This window comes from Hippopotamus amphibius, chromosome 2, assembly GCF_030028045.1.
Source record: "Hippopotamus amphibius kiboko isolate mHipAmp2 chromosome 2, mHipAmp2.hap2, whole genome shotgun sequence".
Taxonomy (NCBI): domain Eukaryota; kingdom Metazoa; phylum Chordata; class Mammalia; order Artiodactyla; family Hippopotamidae; genus Hippopotamus; species Hippopotamus amphibius.
In genome coordinates, this window is record NC_080187.1 from 159,937,325 (window position 1) to 159,950,683 (window position 13,359).

At 40.7% G+C, this 13,359-nt stretch overlaps 1 protein-coding gene across 4 annotated transcripts in view; it reads left to right on the forward strand.

The window, feature by feature from the left end:
- SLC25A21 (solute carrier family 25 member 21) overlaps nt 1–13,359 on the forward strand; it is a 478,694-nt gene that overhangs the window by 10,012 nt on the left and 455,323 nt on the right. For 2 of the 4 annotated variants that reach the window (XM_057720563.1, XM_057720567.1), the window contains exon 2: nt 10,771–11,098. In XM_057720563.1, coding sequence (XP_057576546.1) covers nt 11,029–11,098 — 70 coding nt within the window. In that variant the 5' untranslated portion in view covers nt 10,771–11,028. Of the gene's footprint in view, nt 1–10,770; nt 11,099–11,174; nt 11,385–13,359 lie in introns of those variants that run through there. The other 2 variants (XM_057720564.1, XM_057720566.1) reach the window with 1 other exon arrangement.

A 13,359-nucleotide genomic window follows, 5' to 3' on the forward strand; every position in this document is an offset into this window, starting at 1 on the left:
AAAAGAGTCTGGGGAAGTAGCCCTAAGCCAAATTACATAGGATCTTTTGGGCTATGGCTAAAACATTGGATTATTCTAAGGATGATAGGAAAACACTAAATGGCTTAGAACAAGTGAATAGTATCTGAAATATGCTTTAAAAGGATCACTCTGGCTACTGTAAACCACAATATTCAATTCAATTTAAGGGAAATGCCCCAGACATCAATGCCTAGATTATCAGTTCTGAATTCAGCAAATGTCAGGCTTTCCCACCCAACTCTTGCCCTAAATAGCTTGGTAGTTTAGCCAAGGCCCTCAGTCTCTTCACATCTCAATCTCTTGAATTGTCAAACAAGAAATTGATTATTCCAGATCTGTCATTCCATGATTCTCAAAAATTAAAATAGGTTTCACTATTATATTATCTCTTTTACTTAAACCAGTGATTCTCAACTAATGGCATTTTTGCCCTGCAGGGGACATCTGGCTATGTCTGGTGACATTTTTGGTTGTCGCAGCTGGGGAGGGAGTTGCTACTGGCAGCTAGTGGGTAGAGACTGGGATGCTGCTAAATATCCTGCATTGCACAGGACACCCTCCCATAACAAAGAATTATCTGGCCCACAATGTCAATGGTGCTCTTGTCGAGAAACTCTGACTTGATAAATAGAAAATTCACACTATTTACACATGATAAAATTTATGGCACTGAAGTTAGTACTTTCTAACTTCAGGTATATAAAGTTTCTGATACATCTTCTCAAGTCATTGTTTACAAAAGCCCTTTGACTTTGCCACAAGCTATTTACTCTGAATAATTTTACATCTTGATTCTTTTCTATATGGTTAGAAAAGCTGAAATAAAAATTAGACCATAAAAACAATATAGCTAATGATTCAGAAATAGGCCTCTTAAATTATATATACTTAGATTCAAATAATATCTCAAATACTCAGTGTGACTTCAGGCAAAAATTACTTAACCTTTGTGCCAGAATTTCCTCATTTATAAGATGAGAATAAGAATATATCTATGACAGGGATTTTTTTTTCTATAAATTTATTTATTTATTGGTTGCGTTGGGTCTTCGTTGCTGCACACGGGCTTTCTCTAGTTGCAGAGAGAGGGGACTACCCTTCATTGTGGTGCATGGGCTCTTCATTGTGGTGGCTTCCCTTGTTGCAGAACACAGGCTCTAGCTCAATAGTTTTGGCTCACGGGCTCTAGAGCACAGGCTCAGTAGTTGTGGCACACAGGCTTAGTCACTCCACGGCATGTGGTATCTTCCTGGAGCAGGGATCAAACCCATGTCCCCTGTACTGGCAGATTCTTAACCACTGCACCACCTAGGAAGTCCCTATGACAGGGATATTGTGAATGAGATAAAGGGTAACAAAATTCTTAGCCCAGTACATTGCGTAAGTAAGCATTACATGAATCTTGTAATTATTACAATTTGCTAGGCAGGGTGAATATGGCCTGAAGGTTGCAAATTGCTGTTCACTTTTCGAAAATCTCCCTGATTTCCCTGTGCCCTATTCTCTTAGTTTGTTTTTTCTAATCTGCCATAAACCAAGACACTAGATATTCACCCTATCAACCTTTTCAGAACTGGGTCTAAAATTAGTTCTAAATGAAGGCCTGGGGAATGCCGAGACCAGCTCGGCGACTCGAGGTGAGTGACGGGTGCCGCAAGCTTGAAGAAGACACAGACACAGACTGAAGAGAAAAGTGGGACCGGGGGGCTCAAGACCTCTTGGATCAAGAGCCCCGCTGACTCATCCCAGGCTGCTTTTATTGAGTTCGTGGGCTAACATTCTCAGGTTACACTCATAAACAGTCAAAGGCCTCACATGATTGAGGCAATTATCTTTGTTTACTTCCTGGGTCTGAGTTGAGCAGGTGTGGATTGGAGCTGGGGGTGGAGAGCAAAACAGCCCTGGGGGCAGGAGACCTCTCTCAGATATTAGGGGTCTGTGCCCCACCCGTGTTGGCCCCTCTGCGACTGTGCCTGTCTTAGGTTGTTCCTCCCTTGAGGAATCTTACCCGTCTCTGGCTAACCAGTCATCCTCCAGGGCCAAACACGGTGATATAAGGAAGGTTCTATGCACCACCCCTGTTGGCCCCTCTGCGGCTGTGCCTGTCTTAGGTTGTTCCTCCTCTGAGGAATCGTACCCGTCTTTGGCTAACCAGCCGTCCTTCAGGACCAAACAGGGTGATATTAGTCTCCACGCCCCGCACCCTCAGCTCCTCCACTGCTCAAGAATCCCATCACTCGGCCCACATCAAAAAGGTTCCTGAATGTCTTCCCACATCTCCCCCTTTTTGTTTTCGTAGGAGAAGATAAGCCTGTAGGAGAAGATAAGCCTATTCGAGTTATTTCTTTTTCCGTCAGTCCTTGGAGCATTCCTCCTGTGCACCTGAGAACTTAAACATAGGATAATTAAAAGACAACAAAAAGTATCAAAATGCTTAGGAGACTGCTATTCATGCCTTTTATCCAATCCAATGGATGCAATGCTTTTAATCCATCAGCTATACTTTGTAAAGTAGCAAATTTGGTGTAGAGACTGCAAAAATCATATTGCATGCCAGTAATTTTAGTTTGTAATTGTTGTATGTCCAATGTGAGACCATCCGCTCCATATCCCAGCAGATGTGTCACTGGCATCATGGCCATTCCAGATTTGTAATGTTCTTATACTCAAGGGAAGTTTCCATATTTCTGTTTGAGCTCTGCCATTCTCTAATTGAGGCCAAGGAAGTATTAATCCAATCCTAAGCCATAAAATGGGATAGGGCGAGTGCATGGCAATATTGGTATATGCCATCACAACCTTTTATAGGGATTGCAGGAGGAGTTGTTTTGGTGTAAACCATTAGAGACTGCATACCCCTTAGGGGACCAGTTTCATACTGTTCCATAGGAACCATTAAGTAGTATCACACCCTCCGTCCCACAGCAAACATCCCAAAGAATCTGATCTTGTCTGTCAGCCCATATCCGTTTTATTTTACACAAAGGTCTATCAGGGATGGCATAATTAGTAAACTTAGTCTCCAAAGCTCAAACCTGAAAACAAATGTACAAAGTTCATCTCTAGAGATTCTACATCCCATTCAAAATGGCGTTTCTTTGGAACGCTCATGATATGGCTTAATTCTCCGAGATGGAATCCACACAGGTTCCAGGCCTTGTCCTGGTGACACACAAGCAAACCCTCTTCCCCATGTGATTAACCTTCCTGATGACCAGATATTAGTCAATGGGTCCTGCCACCATGTCAGTGGCTGTGCATCATTAAAATGAGTCACATTCTTAGATGAGGCTCGAAAATGCCTCTCAGCTGCTGTATCCGTAGCCTGTGCAGATACATTCAAAAAATTAATAGTAAATAAGGCTTTATTTAAAATTGTTTGTTGCCCTTGGGTGATTCCCCCTTTTTGTTTTTGGAGCATGTTTTTAAGTAGTTGGTTTGCTCTTTCAACTATTGCTTGTCCCTGGGGGTTGTAAGGAAGTCCTGTAGAATGTGATATAGACCACATATCAAGAAATTGTTGAAATGCTTTACTAATATAAGCAGGGCCATTATCTGTTTTAATGGCTTGTGGCAACCCCATGACTGCGAAGCATGCATATAAATGCTTTTGCACATGCTTTGCAGTTTCACCAGACTGGGCAGTAGCCCATATAAATTGAGAAAATGTATCAATGGTTACATGCACATATCAGATTTTGTTATTCGAGGTAGAATCCATTGAGTCCTCCTAAGAAACTGCAAAATGGGATTTTTCGGATAGTGATTATCAATTTTTCCAATATAATCAGCAAAGGCAATTTGCCAACTTACACAATTTTGGAAACAAGCCTGAATTTCTTTAGTAGTTAAATTAATAATTATATGTGAAGGGTCAGTTCCAATTAAATGCTTACTTCGAGTTCTTCCCTTCAGAACCAACTGAGTTAATAATTCTGAATAAGGTGACAAGGATTTTACCATAGTATTTGCTAAAAACAACCATTCCACAATTCCTTCATTTTGCATTAATATCCCCGTAGGTGAATGAGGAGAAGGTAATATAATTAATTGCAATGGCTGATTAACAGTTACTCTCTGTAATTGAGAAGAATGAACTTTATTTTCTACAAGTTTTAGTTCCTCTAAAGCAGCTGATGTTAAAGTCTTGGACTATTTAATTTTGAATCCCCTTTTAACAAAGCAAATAGGTTAGACAATGCATAGGTGGGGATCCCTATGCATGGGCGAAGCCAATTAATATCTCCTAGGAGTTTTTGCAAATCATTAAGAGTTTGGATTTGATCTGTCCTCAGTTCCACCTTTTGTGGTCTAATAGTTGTTCTAGCAACTATTGTGCCCAAATATTGATACGGGCTATGCATCTGTACCTTTTCTGGAGCTATTTTAAGTCCTGCTCTATCAAGGCAAAGCTGCATGCTAATATACGCAGAAGTAAGTAAATCTTGATTAGGAGCAGCACACAAGATATCATCCATGTAATGGATAAGATAACAATTAGGAAATTCTAGTCGTACTGGTTCAAGGGCTTTAGCAACAAAATTCTGGCAAATAGTAGGGCTATTCAACATGCCTTGAGGTAACACCTTCCATTGAAACCTTTTTCGAGGTTCTTTATTATTTAGTGCAGGCACAGAAAAAGCAAATTTTTCTTTATCTTTGGGATGTAATGGAATGGTGAAAAAGCAGTCTTTCAGATCAATAACTATTAAAGGCCAATTAGCAGGGATCATATTAGGTGATGGGAGGCCTGGTTGTAAGGCCCCCATTGGTTGTATAACGGCATTGACTGCTCTGAGATCTGTTAATAAACGCCATTTACCAGTTTTTTTCTTTATTGGAAATACTGGAGAGTTCCATGGGCTAAAAGATTCTTCAATATGTCCTTTTTCTAACTGTTCAGTCACTAACTCTGTTAAAGCTTCTAACTTTTCTATGGTTAAAGGCCACTGCTCAACCCATACAGGTGTATCAGTTTTCCAGGTCAATGGGATTGGTGCTGGGGGAAGCAGTAAGCTTTTACGAACAGTGGCCACTAGTGAAAAGACTGATATCCAAGACCTTCTCTATTTGCATTACCTTCAGCTGGAATGGGAAATAGTTTCCCTTGATGATATTTACCAAGACCTAACCCTGGCTGATATCCTTGATTTATTTGCATTTTTTGACTTTGCATACTATAAGTATCTATCGTTGGAATGTGGATTTCAGCCTTCCATTGTTGCAATAAATCCCTTCCCCATAAATTAATTGGAAGGTCTGCTATATAGGGTTGTAAGTGGGCTGGCTGCCCATCTGGGCCAATACAAGGCAATATTTTAGCACTTTGCTGCAAGCCATGAGCTCTACCTAAACCTACCACTGTAATGTCTGCAGGACAAGTAGGCCAGCGAGAAGGCCAATGATTACTGCTTATAATTGAAACATCAGCACCTGTGTCTATTAATCCTCTAAAAGCTTTTCCATTTATAGTTACTGAGCACGTTGGGCGTGTTTCTAAAATTTTTTCAGAGAGGAAAACTCCAGCCTCTCCTGTGCTTCCAAAGCCTCTCGTTCTCCTTACTTTTGTACTATTGCCAATCTTATAATATGGCAGAATAAGCAACTGTGCTATTCTATCACCTGGATGGGCTTTCCATGGAACCGAAGTTGATATCATCACTTTAATTTCTCCAGTATAGTCATTATCAATCACTTCAGTATGAATTCTAATTCCTTTTTGTTTTTCAGTTTCGTTTGGCACCACACATGCCCATTGGTCCTCTGATGGACCGGCTTCTTCATCAAAGCTATCATTTGAGCCCTCAGGAGCCCATAGAGGCTCTAATAGAGGCTCTAATACTGACTTAATCAGAGACCACATTTGACCAAACAGAACCTGGTACGGGAGTCCCTTTAGAATGCAGTTTTTTAAGTTTGCTCCCAACCTTATCCCTAAGTACATAAACCCAGTGTTAGCCTAAAGAAGGAAACTATGTACAATATTCTCAATTATTTACAGAATTTCTAACAATCGACCTTCACTTGCTTTTTACAAGACCTTCACTTGCTTTTTACTCCACCTGCCCTTAGGAGCTGCCGTAACAGGCATACATCTGGTCGATATTAATCTAAACTTTATTTCCCATATTTTACCCCGAACACAGACTACCCAAGAGATTTACTTACTGGCAGGATTTTTTCAGAGGCCTCTTACTCTCCTCTTGGGGGCTTCACGGCACTTCCCAATTCTTTACTTTTATCAATTTCACTTTCCGTGAACCTTCGTCACTCAAGCCTTTGGAGCCCCACGTTGGGCGCCACTTGCCGAGACCAGCTCGGCGACTCGAGGTGAGTGACGGGTGCCGCAAGCTTGAAGAAGACACAGACACAGACTGAAGAGAAAAGTGGGACCGGGGGGCTCAAGACCTCTTGGATCAAGAGCCCCGCTGACTCATCCCAGGCTGCTTTTATTGAGTTCGTGGGCTAACATTCTCAGGTTACACTCATAAACAGTCAAAGGCCTCACATGATTGAGGCAATTATCTTTGTTTACTTCCTGGGTCTGAGTTGAGCAGGTGTGGATTGGAGCTGGGGGTGGAGAGCAAAACAGCCCTGGGGGCAGGAGACCTCTCTCAGATATTAGGGGTCTGTGCCCCACCCGTGTTGGCCCCTCTGCGACTGTGCCTGTCTTAGGTTGTTCCTCCCTTGAGGAATCTTACCCGTCTCTGGCTAACCAGTCATCCTCCAGGGCCAAACACGGTGATATAAGGAAGGTTCTATGCACCACCCCTGTTGGCCCCTCTGCGGCTGTGCCTGTCTTAGGTTGTTCCTCCTCTGAGGAATCGTACCCGTCTTTGGCTAACCAGCCGTCCTTCAGGACCAAACAGGGTGATATTAGTCTCCACGCCCCGCACCCTCAGCTCCTCCACTGCTCAAGAATCCCATCACTCGGCCCACATCAAAAAGGTTCCTGAATGTCTTCCCACAGGGGAACTCCTAGGAGGAAAGTGCATGGATTTCTGCATGTTGACAGCTCAGAGATGTTAACTCCTAGATTCACAGTTATATCTCAAATAACAGAACTCTGTGATATAAGTGGCCTCTAAGTATTGTTCTTATCATATCACCATAATATATTGAAAAAAGCTTCCGAAGTAATTACTTTGTTCATACTGCCCAGTTAAAGTCCCTTGGAACTTAGAAATGCTCTGTTAGGTAATGGGATAATCTAATACATCAGAACCTAAGGTCTGTCCTACATAATATGATACCTTGGTATCTGTAAGTTATAAATTACTGAGAATTTAGAGCAGTGATCCTCAGACCTGCAGATTTTAAAGCACATGAGTCTTTCATTTGCAAACAGTATTTCTTTAATACTTCTAATACTTTTGCATAAGAGTATTCTAGAATAAGAGGTCTTTTGAATAGTTCAAAAGTTATAATCTCTTCTATTGGTCAAGATTTCTTAATCTAGTATCCACAGACCATTCTTCCCAACTTCTTACCCTATTCCATGGATGGGCTCCATGCATGCCAAAGCCTGCATTTATATGTGTGTGTCTATATATAGAGAGTGTGTTTTGACACTTAAAGAAAAGAGTCTCTAGCCTACAATGGCTATGTATCTTTCAAGGAATGGTATTTTTAAATGTGGCTCCCAGTCATAGTACATTGAGTACCGTGGGATTATATTTCTAGTTAGAAACAGTTGAAGATAAACTTTAGACTTGTTCTTTCAAAATGAGCAAATACTATAATTTTAAAGTATAGCTCTTTGTTCCTAAACTTTTTCCCAAACTGTGGTTGATACTTCTTGTTTCCAAATATGTTTTTCCCTTTTTTCATAATGGTATATACAATACATACGTTTTCTGGATACATTGTCACCCAGCAAAATACTGCCTTTCCCAACGCCCCTAGTAACTAGTTTAGCCCTTGTGGCCAAGTTCTAATCAGTGAGATTTATGTAATTTCCAGGGCTTTCTTTACCCTTCTTACCCTTCTTCCTCTCTGCTAGCCCAAGCTTTATTTGTGGCTTACAACTGTGTCATAACATGAGGGGGAAATAAATTTCTATCTTGTTTAAGTCATTATTGTTTTGGTCTTGAACAGCAGCTGATCCAATGGCCTAAAACAAAAACTTTATTTCAAAAAGACATTAAAGAAATTGTTCAGTAAGTATTTTAAGGTTCCCAAAGGTTTAGTTTCTAGTCACTTTGCAAACTGATAAATCAATAATTTAATTATGAAGTTCTCAACCAAGATTAGCTACATAAATCAATAATTAAAAAATATAAGCTTGATACTTTAGCAGTTTTGCTGTAATATCAGAACATTACAGCATTATGTAAAATAATAGAAACAGTAATGCAATGGAGTGTGTCCAAGGAATCTGAAATAGTAGGTCAAGTAAATTTTACTTTTCCCAGAGCTAAACCTCCCAGCATTCCAATACTGGCCATAGGCAACTTTCGCTGCAGATAAAAGCTATGCCCCATAACCGAGCTCTTAGCACAGTAGGTACTTGTTGACTGTGGATAGACACTGGCTGAGTCCCAAGCTCCAGAATGTTCTTATACCCAGGCCCCATCTCTCAGCTAACCTAGAGGTATAGGACTAGACTACCTGTAATATCAGGTCTTCCTTTTTTTTACTCAAATAAATCTGTTCTAGTGCAGAGAGGTTAAAAAGAGATAGCAATTTTCTAACAGTGTATTTGGAAAGATGTCTGGGAGTGTCTGACTGAATCCATAGGGATCCTGGGAGATTGAGGTCTTAGCAAGACCACCATTTTGCACCCACCTCCTCAGGTTAAAATATTCAGAAATTAAGATATTTATGAAAAAAAAAGATATTCATGAAATAATGGATGATGTCAAAAGGCTGTCTTTAAATCTTGACCTGGAAGTATTAGTGTATTTCCTGAAATAATCTAGGGAAGACAAAAATTTACTTACATTGCAACATGGTATGATCTCTTCTATTAGTTATATGCTCCAAGCAGGGGACGGGGTGGGTTACCTGTTACATTCCCAGCACATAATGCTGACACTTAGTAAACTCTCAATGAATGAAAGTAGAATTTGGTTCAGTGTGTGCCTTGGGGTTTAACAGTATTTAATAATCCAAGAAATTAACTCTAAAAAAATTCTCTACTCAAATATGAGTAAATGAAATTAATTTTGGTAGCATTTAATTATTTTAAGTTTCAGTGTGACTGAATGTAGTTTGGCCTGTGGTTAATATTTAAATCTACAATCCCATGGCTATTAGAAGAGGGAATCCTGGAATTGAATCCCAGCTATACCATTAACTTATGGTGTGATCTTGGGAAACTTAATTTCCTCAATGGAAAATGAATGAAGGAAACATTTTCTATGAGCTCTGAAATTCTGATTTTAGTGCTTAGTATATAATAGGTTCTCAATATTTGCTGAATGAATAAGTGATTCTATATTGTACTCAAGACCTCATATTTAATTAGTAAAAGACTGAAACATCGCTCAAAAGCTTTTACTATATCTAAATAGCAAAAATTTCTGAAAACTATTTCTTGGTAAATATTTCAAAATAAGTAGTTTTAATCAAATATGAGAAAATTTGTTTTTGTGCATCTGATCACGTAGGTAGCAAGTCTCTCCAATGCTTCACTTTAAATAATCTTGCCAGATATCATTATTATGTTTTTAATTGCTCAGCATAAGAAATAAAATGTATAAAGCCAATTACTGTATTTTGTGCATTTAATTGGAAATCATATATAAGTTGAACCTTATTATATATCACTGATAGTCAATGACCTTCAAAAATGTCAATTTTATATGGTTTGAACTGAATATATTTAGTATTAAATACCATGTTTAAGAAATAATATGACAATAAGGGTTCCAAAGCTTCTCATTCTCCCTTTTACTCCAATCATTTCCTGCCTGTTAGGGGTGTGGCAGGTATTTTTCTAAAACTTGAGAATCTTGTGTCTCTCCCTCATAGCATTTGCAACTTGTGGCTTAAAAACAGTATAAAGCAGTATTTTTGTTTTGCTAACTATCCTAAAGGGCTAGTATGAATAATTAAACGTTTTATAGAGGAGAATATACTGGTAGTTCCTTAATGTTCCTTGATTTATTTAGGTCAGTGGTTCACAGACTTTAACATTCATAACAATCATTGAAGAACCTATTAAAACACAGGTTTCCGAGCTCTATATCCAGAGATTCTGATTCACTAGGTCAGGGCTGGAACATGAATTTGCTTTTCTTACAAACACACACATTACACTGATGCCCACGGACATGAGGTATAGAAGAGACTTATTTGTAATAAGGCCGCCTTTTTTTTTGGTCTTTCAGTTAATAAAACTCAAGTTAATGAGGTGTGAGATAAATTCTCTTAAGCCAAAACCATTTCTTAGAAAAGTACCACATACATTAGCTCAATTGTAAGATAACTGTAAATTGGATTCAGTTTGACTTAGTTGCTATAGCCCTCAATTTCAGGACAATTAACTCCAAGGAATGTATTCACCTGTCCCTTCTTTAGAACTGCACTGGACTCTGGCTTTCCAGAGCGCAAGGGTTGCCGGGGCCCTGGCTCCAGAGTTCTAGGCCAGGGTCACTTTTTTACTTGCGTTATCAGAGGCAGGGCGTCCACCTTGACAAACTCTGCAGAAGGCTCCTGATAGGGAAACCCGTGGGCGCCAATCTAGGAGACCAAACCGCTGCGGTCGACCAACCCAACCCCATCCGCGGGTCTTTTCTCTTCCAGGGTACCTCCCGGAGCCCAGGAAGCCAGGCGGGGGCGAGAGGGAGCCCCTGAAGGAGCGCAACAGTCGGGTCCCGACCCGCCGCCGGGGATCACGCGGCGAACCTGTGGCCCAAACCGCCCGCCGCCTCCACGCAGTCGCCGGATTGCCGCCCCACAGGGAGTCCCTGGGCCCAAGGACCCATCCCAGCGCCGGCTCTCTCGCTCAGGAGAGGCTCTGCCTGCCTGCGTTCAGGCGCGGTGGTCCCCTGACTTGCGAAGATGTCGGCCAAGCCGGCTGCCGGCTTCGTCAACGAGGCTCCTCGGCAGATCCTGGCCGGTGGTTCCGCTGGTAAGGCCGCCCCGCCCCGTCCCGCTGGGGGCCAGTCGCTTTTCCCTTCGCGTCTTCCGAAAACGTTTCTCAGACAAGTCTCCCTACCGAAGTTAGCTCGCTTCCTCCGCCTTCCGCGCTCCCGGCGCAGAGCCTGCCGAGCCCGAGCCCGCGCCCGCGGAGCGCGCGATCAGAGGAGGCCGGGAGCGGGCGGCGGGCGCCCGGTGTCCCCGGTCAAGTCTGCGCGGCGCCCGCGCCGGCCGCTCTCGGGTTCCCCGCCTCCTGTGTTCCCCGCCTGTAAAGCAAGGTAGGCAGCCCCAAGGCCCGCAACTCTGAGGAGGCCTTTTTGCCTGGCTGACTTTTATTTGAAGTGATCCAGTTTGCGTCAGACTTAGTTGTGCTATCAATTGCAGTCTCTTTTTTTCCCCAGCTAGCTCGGCTCTTACATGATTCCTACCTCCCTCGTTAAAGTATGTCCCTCAGGACTCCACAGGTTTTCTTATTGCATCCCATGCTTGCTTGCTTGCAGCTATTCGTGCCTTAAAAAGCATACTGAAATTAATATGTTAACACATATAAACACCTTTGATATAATAGGCTCACAGTAATTTAGGGAGAGTTATGTTGTGGGGAAAAAATGTTTAGGAAGACATCTGTTACAACTAATCATGGAAATAATGACAGTGTGGCTAGAGAAAGTTACTAACCCACGGGATTATGTTATGTGAACGTATTTTAAAGATATCTTAAAATATAAATTATGAATTGATTGAAAATTTAGTCTTATGTACTGTGATGCATTTTTTTATTATGGATGTATAATTTACTCCTCACCATAAAACATTTTTATAAATGTAAATATTCTCTTAATAAATTGTACTATGGTAATGCTAGTACATCATATTAAGATAACTAGATGTCTAATGTTTGACTAGGAAATTTTATTTTCAAACAAATTTGGGCTTTTTATAAAGGACTATTACAAGTTATGACTCGTCATCGTTATGTCAGAACTTCCTTGCATCTAGGAGCACCACAGGGAGCCAGCTGTATCACTTACAATCTCTACGCTTTCCTAAAGATGATGTCTCATTAATATGGCAATCAAGGCATTCATTTCTTATATGTAACTGTGCTATGTCTATTCGTTGTTATGATGTCAGCGGCCTCACTTTTCTACTGCTTTAGTTGTTTCTCAGTAGTGATGATGAATTTGCACCAATTTATTCACCATTTTGGTCAAATTTCCATAATGTACAAGACTCTGCCAGCTGTCCCAGGCTTACTTGATTCAGAGTCCATGACCCTGATCAAATAAAACTCAGCTGACCCAGTAGGGAAGTGAAGCTAATTGGTGAACATCCTAACCTATGACTAGTGATTCATAAGCATCTGTACATTGGCGTGGATGATCATTCTGGGTATTAGACACAGCTAAACTCAAGGGATGATACGTATTTGGCGTACATATAATGTGGTATTCCATCATATTCTTACAATTGTAACTGATATGAATGAAAATTAGTACATTTATAAATTAAACATAGCATAGTTGACATATATTTAGTACTATGGAATTACTATTAATAAATGATGAGAGTAGTTTATACTTTCATCATAGTGAAAGTCATTTTTTTCTCACTTGGCCAATAACACTTTCATAAAACTTTACATTTATTAGACTTTAATAAAGGCAGGCTAATCACGTTACATATACTAGGTGAAGGGCCAAAAAGAAATTAATATACAAGAGGCAGAATTTTAATAAAAACAGAAAATACATTTGAATCTCTAACACTGAAGTTCTGATTACTGATATTGTCATCAATTGCAGCACCAGTGTGTGTATGTATTACATAGGTTGGCCAAAATGTTCATTTGGGTTTTCCTGTAAGGTGTTGTGGAAGAACCTGAACAAACTTTTTGGCCAACCCAATATGATCTTTTGATGGTAAAAGCTGAAAATACTTTCTGCTGCTGTACAGCAGAAAGTAACACAACATTGCAAAGCAACTATACGTCAATAAAAAGTAATAAAAAATACATTCTAGCTTTCTTAAGGTAAAAAACAAAAAAAAGAAGAAGCTGGAGAGGTTTCCTGGAGAAATACTAGGGTATCTCATGCAATTCAGAGTCTGAGATGCATTCCTGCGAACTGACTGTAATCAAGAGCTGGAGCACTGAGGGGATCTCAGGAAGTGAACCCTTGCCATTTCTTACTTCTTCCCTTGGCCAAATGGTTATGCATTTCCAAGGCAGCAGGGTGGTGGCTAATCATAGGG